This window comes from Microtus ochrogaster, linkage group LG4 (assembly GCF_000317375.1).
Source record: "Microtus ochrogaster isolate Prairie Vole_2 linkage group LG4, MicOch1.0, whole genome shotgun sequence".
NCBI lineage: Eukaryota > Metazoa > Chordata > Mammalia > Rodentia > Cricetidae > Microtus > Microtus ochrogaster.
In genome coordinates, this window is record NC_022030.1 from 19,656,548 (window position 1) to 19,667,211 (window position 10,664).

At 50.4% G+C, this 10,664-nt stretch overlaps 1 protein-coding gene across 1 annotated transcript in view; it reads left to right on the forward strand.

The window, feature by feature from the left end:
- The window catches only part of Phldb3 (pleckstrin homology like domain family B member 3), a 17,229-nt gene extending 12,774 nt beyond the window's left edge, over positions 1-4,455 (forward strand). Inside the window, exons 13-15 of the mRNA XM_005361114.3 lie at positions 1,337-1,562; positions 2,102-2,187; positions 4,030-4,455. Of these exons, the coding sequence (XP_005361171.1) occupies positions 1,337-1,562; positions 2,102-2,187; positions 4,030-4,164 (447 nt within the window). The 3' untranslated portion in view covers positions 4,165-4,455. The remainder of the gene's footprint in view (positions 1-1,336; positions 1,563-2,101; positions 2,188-4,029) is intronic.
- The last annotated feature ends 6,209 nt before the right edge of the window (positions 4,456-10,664 follow it).

A 10,664-nucleotide genomic window follows, 5' to 3' on the forward strand; every position in this document is an offset into this window, starting at 1 on the left:
GCTGCAGTCTATCCCTGCTCATGCTGCAGCGCCCATGGTCTTTCCATTTCTTTGCTCTTGTTTGTTTTTTTTTATCGTTTATTATTTAAGTTGTGTGTACTTATACAGGCAAGCATGTATACCACAGTGGGCTTTTGGGAGTCACTTCTCAACTACTAAGTGAGTCCCAGGGATCGAACTCACACCATCAGGGCTGGTGGCAAGCACCTTTCTCAGCTGGGCCATCTCCTCATCCCCTTGTACTTGTGTGTGTTTCTTGGGGTCTTGTGTGTGATAATTACAGGTTGTACCCTGAGCTGTGCCCCGGGTACTTCCTTCTCCTGTTCCTTCCCGTATGCTGGTAGCTATCTCAGTGGTTTCTACAGATGGAGAATAAACGCGCACGGCAGTTGGAAAACTCCATTCAAAATTTCCAGTATAGAAAGAGCTGGGAGCTGGTAGGCTGCTTGTCTGGCACTGCGCTAAGGCCTGGGCTCATCCCCAGCACCATAGAAACCAGTCATGGTGGCTCATGCCTGTCATCAGAGGCAGAAAGATCAGAGTGATTTCAAGGCTAGCATGGGCTACAAGAGCCCTTGCCCCATCCCTCAGACTCAGGAGAGCCAGGGAGCAGCAAGGGCAATAGAACCTTCTGGGTTGTTCTGCACAAACCTGTCAGCATTAAAAGTGCAGTGCCAGTAACATCATTTATTAAACAGCCTCTGTTGAGTGCATTGTTCCCTAACTTGTATCCCCACCGTGTTGGTGTGCACAGACAAGCATGTCAGATTCGATCGTCAAGGGCTGGGCTGGAACCAGCTCTGGTATGCTGAGGTACCTTACGTTATTCAGTTCAGGGACTGTGGCTCTCCGGCAGACATCTATGAAGGTGACCCACTTAGGAGGGTGAGGTGGACAGCCCGCCTCTGCTTTTCTACAGAGTGCAAATTCTTTTTCTTTGTTTTTTTTATTTGGCTTTTTGAGATGCTCTCTGTAGCCCTGGCTGGCTTTGAACTTGCTACGGAGCCAAGGATAACCTTGAACTTCTGATCCTTTTGCCTCCACTTCCCTAGTGCTAGAATGACAGACAGGTCGTGCGCACATGTGCGCACATGCATACACACACACACACACACACACACACACACACACACAAATTTCCTTTTTTATTGGCATCTATAGCCTTTGAACTAATGGCAATTCTTCTGCCTCAGCCTCGCACGTGAGTCACGCGCCTGGTGTCACTATGGTCTGTGTTAGTGTCCCTGTGAAAGGTTGGCTCTCTCAGCCTCTAGGCTGCAGTTCCTCTTCTGCTCCTAGCTCCTGGTCAAAACGACCCCTTCTCTGTGCTCTGCAGGCCCCGCCCCCGCCCCCACCCCCACCGCGCCCTCCTGGTCCCCGGGTCCTGGACCTCCCACAGCACCTGGAACGCTGGGGCCACAACCCGGAAAGCTGTCCCCACTTGCGGGTGTCCGGGGGCTGTTGTCGCGGGCCCCTGGTGAAGATGGGTGGCCGCATCAAAACCTGGAGGAAACGCTGGTTCTGCTTTGACCGGCAGGCTCGCCGGCTGGCTTACTATGCTGGTAAGCTGGAAGGCCAGGCAGCTTCAAGCCCAGGGTTGTACAGTCACTTCCCAGCTACATATAGACCCAGGGGTTAGGCTCCCAGCCCCTTCCATACACTCTGGAGTTTAGGCTAAAACCACTCTGTCCTAACTGCTTCTTCCCTAAGCCACCAGAACCCCTGACCCCCCTGCCTCTACTCAATAGCACAGATAACTTTAGTTCGGTTCTGGCTCCAGTTTTCCTAAGACACCAGGGAGACCAGGCCCAGGCTGACAGTGCCCCACCTGCTGGAATAGCCAGACCCCAGAACCAGGAGCCCAGGAGCCCAAGCTCTCCTTGCATGCCTTCTCTTCTCAGGGACCCAGGACTTCGGTCCAGGCTCCTGTAGTCGCTAGACCTCTCTCCTGTCTAGCATAGACATTCACCTCCCTCCAGCTTTGGGATTGTCACACTGCTATAATGTCCCTTACCTAGTCATTGTCTCAGGGCAATGATACCAGTACACACACACACACACACACACCTCTAACTGGTCTGTTTCCCTCTCTTCCCACCAGACAAGGAGGAGACCAAGCTCAAAGGTGTCATCTACTTCCAGGCCATCGAAGAAGTCTATTATGACCACTTGCGCTGTGCCTTCAAGGTGACATTCTGCTCATTGCCACACTGCTCTCCTGCAGAGACCTCATGGTGACATACAGATTATTAAAAATGGGTTAAATCAAGATGTGAGAGTTAGCCAATAAGAGACTAGAGTTTATGGGCCAAGCAGTAATTTAATTGATACAATTTCTGTATGGTTATTTCGGGGACACAGCTCGCTCCTCCTACAATACCTATCTCTAGGTCACCTGGGGAAAGCCATCTTGCTGTACTCACTGTCAAGAACCGGGGAGTAAATAAATGTTCTGAGCCTGGGGCTGCTCTTAGGCTCAGATGGCAGAGCACTTGCCTAGTGTGCACAAAGCCCTGAGTTCCAGCCCCAGCGCTTGCCTAGTGTGCACAGAGTGCTGAGTTTGAGTTCTAGCATCATATACACTGGGCATGGTGGTTGGTACACAGCTATAATCCCAGTGCCAGGAGGACAGAGGCAGGTGATCTCTGTGAGTTTGAAGTTAGCCTGGAATTTATAGTGAGTTCCAGGCCACTAGCCAGGGCTACAGAGACCCTGAGGAGAGAAAGAAATTGAGAAAGAGAGAGAGGGAGGGAGGGAGGGAGAGACTGATCAGATTCTGGTTTAGCACATGTATGTAATTCTAGCATGCAGGAAATAGAAGCAGGAGAATCCTAAGTTGGAGATCTGGGTTATAAGGAAGACAAAATACAAGGTCAGAAAATGAAATGTTGGCAGCTGGAACTCTGCTTAGAATCCTCTTTGGAGGCTGGAGAGATGGCTCAGAGGTTAAGAGCATTGCCTGCTCTTCCAAAGGTCCTGAGTTCAATTCCCAGCAACCACATGGTGGCTCACAACCATCTGTAATGGGGTCTGGTGCCCTCTTCTGGCCTGCAGGCATACACACAGACAGAATATTGTATACATAATAAATAAATATTAAAAAAAAGAATCCTCTTTGGAAAGAAGTCAACCATTTTTGTTTGTTAGTGTTTATTTGCTTTTTAGAGACAGGTTTTCTCTGGCTGTCTGGAATTTACTCTGTAGACCAGGCTGGCCTTGAACTCACAGAGATTCACCTGCCTCTGGCTCCTGAGTGCTGGGATTAAAGGCGTGCACCACCATCACCCCGCTGTTTGTTTTAAAATATATTATTATAGGTTTATTTTTATTTTATGTGTATGAGTGTTTTGCCTGGATGTATTTATGGGCATTCCCATAGAGGCCAGAGGAGGTCATCGGATCTGTGACAGTGTGCACCCTGTGGGTGCTGGGAATCAAATCTGAGTCCTCTGCAAGAGCAGCCAGTGCTCTCAACTGCCAATCTCAGCTGGAGTTGCTGATCTGCAGCCCCCCAAATATGGGCTTTTAAAGGTTAAATTGGAATCCCAGCTGATTTTCTTTTTCTTTTCTTTCTTCTTTTTTTTTTAAAAATCTCAAGTCTTAGTTTTCTCTTTCAAAAAATGGGCACATCTCAACCCCTTCCCTTGGGGTTAAAATCATAATGGACATGGGGTTTACTCAAGAATTGCCCATTTGGTGCTCAGTAAATGGGCTCCAGCTGGGTATGGTGTAATCTCAGCCCTCAGGAGGTTTGCAAGTTTGAGGCTATCCTAAGCTAGGAAGTCAAACCCACTTTCAAAGAAAGGGGCGGGGTAAGAATAAAAAGAAAATGAAAAACGTCAGGCATCCTGGCACACACCACTAATCCCAGCATTGGGGAGACAGAGACAGGCAGATAGCTGAGTTCCAGGCCAGACTGGAAGAGTTCCGGGCCAGTCAGTGAAATCTTGTCTCACAAAAAGGTGGGGGCAGGCATTCTAGACAGTTGTGGAAATTGATCCAATCACCCTCTCTCCTTGCATATTCCAGAGCCCCAGTCCCCGCCTGACCTTCTGTGTCAAGACCTACGAACGCCTTTTCTATATGGTGGCCCCCAGCCCGGAAGCCATGCGTATTTGGATGGACGTCATTGTCACAGCTGCGGACGAAAACCACGCCCCTTGAGCGGTCCCGCCCTCTGAGAAAGGACGTCCCGGCGAGCCCCGCCCCTACGCGTGCACGTTCCGGCCTCCTGGGCCCGCCTACTCCAGAAAGCTTTCGGCTCCGCCCCTTTGAAATTCTCCTGGGAGGTTTGCAGCCGTACCAACTCAGCTGGCCTGAGTCGCAGAGATCTAGGCTGCAGGTGGCTTCCAGCGGTGGCATCGCCAGGCCCTGGAGGCCCTGCTTGTGGCAGGAGGAAGATTACAGGGGGCGAAAGGAACTATTTATTGGTGCTCCTCTGATACCGAATTAAACATGGTGGAAAAACAGGATTGCTGGTGTGGATTCCAGCGCAGGCTCCCTGGGGCCCCTCTGCCCCTAGAAGGGATCCCTGAGCCAAGGGGTTTATCTAGCAATGGAGACTTTCAACCCTTAAGGTCAGGGAGAAGAGGTGGGCAGACATGTGGCCTTAGGGGTTGATTTGGGACTGTAGTCTAGTTTTATCTGCCTCCACGCATTCAAACATAGGAATTTCTGCAGGCCCTCATTCCTGGATTTTCCTCGGGGGTGTCTCTGCTCTGACCTCTTCCTTTTGTAAAGTTTAGTTCAGTGGCTCCATCTAGAAGCTCCCCACCCTCAACTCCCAGCTTGCTCAGGCACCTCCTTTTGAGCCAACCCCTTTGCAGTCCCCAGAGGACCAGGCCAGGACTGTTCTGGTGACATCAATATCATTTTGTGAAAGTGAGACAGAGAGGAGAGAGGGCCCCTCTCACTTCCCGGTCTTTGCTCATTCAATTTGTTTGGGTAGCTAGCCTATTTCCCATTCCTAACACACATCTTGGACCTTGTGACCAGTTCCCTTCTCCAGGAAGCCTTCCCTGGTTGCCTTGGCTGAGTCACATAGTCCTACCTGCCCATCCCATTGCAATCTGACTACCCTGAGTTTCACCCATCCTGGCCTTGACTGCCCCAAGTCATTCCTGGCAGCAAAGCTGTCTCCTAGGGTGTCTCATCGCTACTGTGCCCTTGGCATGCAGTAAAGGTCTTGGGCACTGAGCACGTGAATCAATTCGTGAGAAAGTGATGCTGAAGATGACCGAGAGCTGAGAACAAGACCATCAGAACTCTTGGACTGTTGTCTCTCTTCATCCTTTGGGTCTCATCTAGGGTGTCCCCTGGGAAGAAACTCTTGCTGGTACCCAGACTGAGTCTTGTGAAGGGGGTCTGTGACCAGTGTAGCCCTTGGGTCTCTGTTCAGAAGAGTGCCTGGCTACCTTAGGCTCAGTTTATACATATGTAAAATTTGTTTTTATTTTACGTACATGTGTGCCCAGGCAAGGGTGTCAGAAGCCCTGGAACTGGAGTTACAGTTGTGGGCTGCCATGTGGGTACTGGGAATTTAACCCAGGTCCTCTGCAAAAGCAAACAGTGCTCTTAACCTCTAAGCCATCTCTCCAGCCTGCTAGGCTCAGTTCTTTTGGTTCCTGTCCTGGAACTAGCTCTTCTAGACCAGGTTGGCCTCGAACTCACAGAGATCCGTCTGCCTCTGCCTCCCGAGTGCTGGGATTAAAGGCGTGCGCCACCACCACCCGGCTAGGCTCAGTTCTTAATTACATTTTAGATCTGTGCTTTGTAAGTCAAGTGTAGGGAACACTGGCGTGTAATGGACAAGATTACATGTGGGTCACCCCTTTCCCAGACACCTCTGACAGTGTATCCCAAGGGGAGTTCTGAGTTTCAGAGCCTTCCTGGTTTTGGAGGACTAGAAAACCCATCCCGGACAAGGCCATAGGCATGTCTGAGGCTTGCATCCTGACTGTTCTGATGGGACCTTTGTCTCCATGGGACCCCTCTATAGATCCCAGGCAAGTGAGGCAAATCCCACGGTCCACCAGTGCGTGAGGAGCTGGGCTGGAGGGGCTCCACACTGGAACCGGGCCTAGCAGGCAGGAGGCTCTGGGTATCATCTCCAGGGCACAGCAAAAATACAAAGATTGCAAGAAAACAAATGCGTACGTGTCATGCAAATCAGTCAGTAAACATGCAAATTAGCCAAGCAAGCACACAAACAAACTTCTGCTCCCTGGGCCCGGGGCCAGGCTCAGGTCAGCAGCCCAAATCCAGGCAGGCCTGAGCAAGAGCAGACTCCCCACCCTGGGTCCCACTCCTTCCCAAGATGCTAGCTCTTCTGGTCTGACCAGTTGGGTTCCTCCCCTGAAACTCTCCCACGCTCCTGGGGCCTGTGGGGCCTCCTGAGCTTAAAGCACAGCGGTATCACTGTCTGTCACCCGCTGGGACTTCTAGCTCTCCTGAGGTGTTCAAACTTATTCTAAAAGGAAATGGGTGAAATCCAGAGAGGGAGCTAGAGTTACCTGGAGCCACACAGCAAGATTAAAATTTCAGGCTGTCCCGTTCCAGGCTCGATTCTTTCTGCACGGCATCATCATTTCCTTTATGATAAGAGAGACACTTTGGGCTAGAGGGCTGGGTGACACACAACTTTAATCCCAGCACTTGGGAGGCAGAGGCAGGTGGGTCTCTGAGTTTGAGGCCAGCCTGGTCTACGGAGCGAGTTATCGGCCAGCAGGACTATATGGTAAGACCCTGTTTAAAAAAAGAAAAATCGAAAAAGATACCTTGGAGCCTCAGAGAGGGAAAAGCACTAATTTGGGGTGCACAGCAAAGATGTGGGACTGGGATGGAGCCAGTTTTGAATGACATCACAAGAGTCAACTCACTTTCTCTCTAGAGTCTTCTCTGGATGACAGGTGGCCCCACCTAGGTGACTGAGGTGCTTGTCATTGCTGGGAACAGGGGTGCTGGGCAGGGTCTGGGGAGCAGATATCTTTCTGAACACAGCCGCTGTTTTCCTACCATCAGTCAGCAACCCCGCCAGCTGGGGCTGACTTTGCCACTACATTGGCCAGCAGAGCTGAATGAGCAACTTCCGCTCTGGTCTCAGTTTCTTCCTCTGAGGAACGGACACCATGCTCCACCCCTCCCAACAGGCTGCTTATAAAAGGACCGGTGTAGTTTCTCTCTATTTACAAAGCATATTCTATTATTCTTGTGCATTTTTCTGGGCACGTGTGACATGGTGCATATTTGGAGGTCAAAGGTTCTTTCCTATGGTGTGGGGACCAAACCCGGGTGGTCAGGCTTGGTGGCAAGCGCCCGCACTCTCTGTCTTGATGTCCCATCATTTTGTTCAAGACTGGCCTTGCTTCAGCCTTCTGAGTGCTGGGATTTATGGGCCTGCACCATGGCATGTGCTACACCATCCCATCCATCACACAGCTGGAGCAGAAGACTTGAGAACTGTGAATAACCAATCACAATCTGTTGAAGTTACCTAAAGCTAAGGCTTTCTTAGCGTCGAGAACAGCTTGAAGCCTTTCACAAACATCTGACGTTGCTCCCATAGCAGCTGCTGAGGTAAGTCTACATTAAGACCACCATTAAACAGATGGAGGACAGCCAGCCAATGGTGGAGTGCACCTTTAATCCCAGCCCTCGGGAGGCAGAGGCAGGTGGATCTCTGAGTTTGAGGCAGCCTGGTCTACAGTGTGACTTCCAGGACAGAGTTACACAGAGAAACACTGTCTTGAAAAACCAAAACAATCAAACAAACCAGGTGGGGGATGCTGAGGTACAGAGGCCAGGCAATTCCCACACACACCTGTAACCTCAGTAGTAGAGACAGGAGAATTGCTGGGGCTTGCTGGCTGCCAGCCTCACTCTAGATTCAGGGAGAGACCCCATTTCAGAGTAATAAGGGGGAGAGTGATGGATCAGGATCCTGGACATCTCTGATGTCCACAAGTACGGATGTGTTTACCTGCAGACAGGTGTGTGCATGCACCCTTCCCATGGGAGCCTCATGTGTGCACATGTGCACACACAACAGGTGAAAAAGAGGGCTAGGGAGGTAACTTCATGGTAGAACATTTGCCAAGTGTGTGTGAGGCTTCATATCCAGCATTGTCAACAAACAAAACCAAACAACCCCTACACTACAAAGCAAACAAACAAATAAAACCAAATAAACCCAAACGCAAATCCCAGAAGGGACTCTGGTGGCGACACGTGACTTTGAAGGCCCTTGGAGAGAGTTCTGAGTTCACATTTCCCAAGCCTCTCCCTGTCCCGGTTTCCTCTTCTGTGAAGCAAGCTCGATCTTCCCTTTGTGGACTTGTCCTGGTCTGTGGGGGTTCTTCAGGAGTGCAAAGCACAGAGTTTATGGGCCCCAGGACAGGAGCTCTTCTTACTTTATGGGAGAGGACTGATAAGAGCAGACAGGCTGTTTGGAATAGATTCTGGCACTAAACAAATGCTCGATTCTGGGGTAGTAGTCTTGTTACTGCTGTTGTGACTGTACTAGTGTTAGAGAATTGAGTTTAGAGCAGTAAAGATCAGAAAATGGACTCAGAAACCTACTTCCTCACTGCCCCCTTTTCTTTTATATGCTGGAGATTGAACCCAGGGACTCATGAAAGCAGGGGCTCTACCACTGTGCCAGGCCCCAGCCCCTCACTGGGGGATTCTAGGCAGGGGGCTTTGCCACTGAGCCACAGCCCAGCCCCTCACTGGGGATTCTAGGCAGGGGCTCTACCACTGAGCCACGCCCCAGCCCCTCACTGGAGGATTCTAGGCAGGGGCTCTACCGCTGAGCCAGGCCCCAGCCCCTCACTGTACTGCTGAGCCACATGAAGCTGAACCACACCTTAGGCTTCCCTCCCATTTGATTCATCAGTAATCCCTGCTAATTCTTCCTTTAAAAATGTTTTGGATTTTTTTTTTCAGCGTCTCATGTGGCTCAGGCTGCCCTAGAACATGCTATCTAGCCAACGAAGGCCTTGACTCTCTGGGACCCCAGGATTGATCACCACTCCTGACCAGACAGATCTTTGAAAAGATGTGGACTCCTGTGTGGTGGTTTGGGGGGCAGTTCCAGAGTGTGGCGTGTTGTTCTGCCCTGAATCCTGTCACAGAGCAAGGGCATCATTAGGGTCTTCATACACCCGCTTTAGGAGGCAGGAAGAGCAAAGCTAGGTTAAAATCGTAATTTCCATGAATGTACCAACCTGAGCGACTGCTCACGTTCACCAGGGTGTGGGGTGGCTGAGATTCATCGTGGTCTGTGTAATGATTTTGTTTGTTTCTGTGTTTGGGCGCATTTGTGGCGTGGTCTTCTGCATGGGTCTTTCACAGTCACAGGTGAGCTGGTCCTACATGATTGTTCTGTAAGATTAGTTATGTCCAGTACAATCTTTTGGCCCCTGCATTAACCAGACAACTCCTGACAGTTGTCTGGAGTTACTGGCTGGGTCTTTTTTCCTCCTCTTCCTCCTCCACCTTCCCCCAACACCCCCAATATGGTCTCATATCCCCCAGGCTGGTCTCAAATGCCCTATGTAACTGAGGATGAACTTTAACTTCGGAACCTCCTGCCACCATCTCTATTGCACTCTGTTTTTGCCACTCTTGGGATAGAAGTCAGGGCTTTGTGCATGCCAGGCAAGCATCCAAACTTTCTCTTTTTTTTCCATCTGGAAACTGCCCAGCTCATTTAGTCTCCTGCACCCTTTGGTGAGTCTGGAGAGGGCTGCACTATGGAGCCCAGGTTGGCTTCACACTCAGTGCAATCCTATTGCCTCAGCTTCCTGAGTCTGGGCATGAGCTCCTGCTCCTCTCTCTCTCTCTCTCTCTCTCTCTCTCTCTCTCTCTCTCTCTCTCTCATTCACTCGCTCATTCTTGTTCTTATTCGTATGATTGACCTCTCTAAAGGCTCTCCCTGTGTAGGGCCTTGTGATTCTGATTATCTATTTATTGTTCAGTTCCTATGTTGGGGGTGCAGATGTGTGTAGCTGACTTGGGTCAAACACATTCTGTTTAGACTCCTAAATACTAAGATTGTAGGACTGGGATACCAGGCCCAGCTTCCTCGTGTTTCTACTGAAGGATAATGTACACCCCGTGAAGGCCTGAATATACAACTCAGCAGTTCTGTACACACCAGCCACGCCCAAGGTCACTCTCCCTGGATGAAGACGGAAGAGGCTCTTCCAGGACAAGACTCTCAGAGGGAACCCCTGTCCATTTTCCTCTCACTGCGTGTTAGTTTAGTCTGTCTCAGAACTCCATATGCACAAAGTTGCCCTGTGTTGTCTTGCTTAGGACTTCTAGTACCACTGTTTTAAAGATCCATCTGTGTAGCTTCATATACGTCCTGTTGAAACTTTCCATTGCTGGGCAATATTCTCATCAAATGAAGGAACCACCCTTGGCTTTTCCATTTGTTTTATCTTTTTTGAGAGGGAGCGATGATATTGGGAATGCAACCCAGGGCTTCATACATACAGGGTGAGTGCTCTAGCACAAAACTATACCTTATCCCCTCCCTGGGGGACTCTAGGCAGGGGCTCTACCACTGAGCCACACTCCAGCCCTCACTGGGGGATTCTAGGCAGGTGATCTACCATTGATCCACACTCCAGCCCTCACTGGGGGATTCTAGGCAGGTG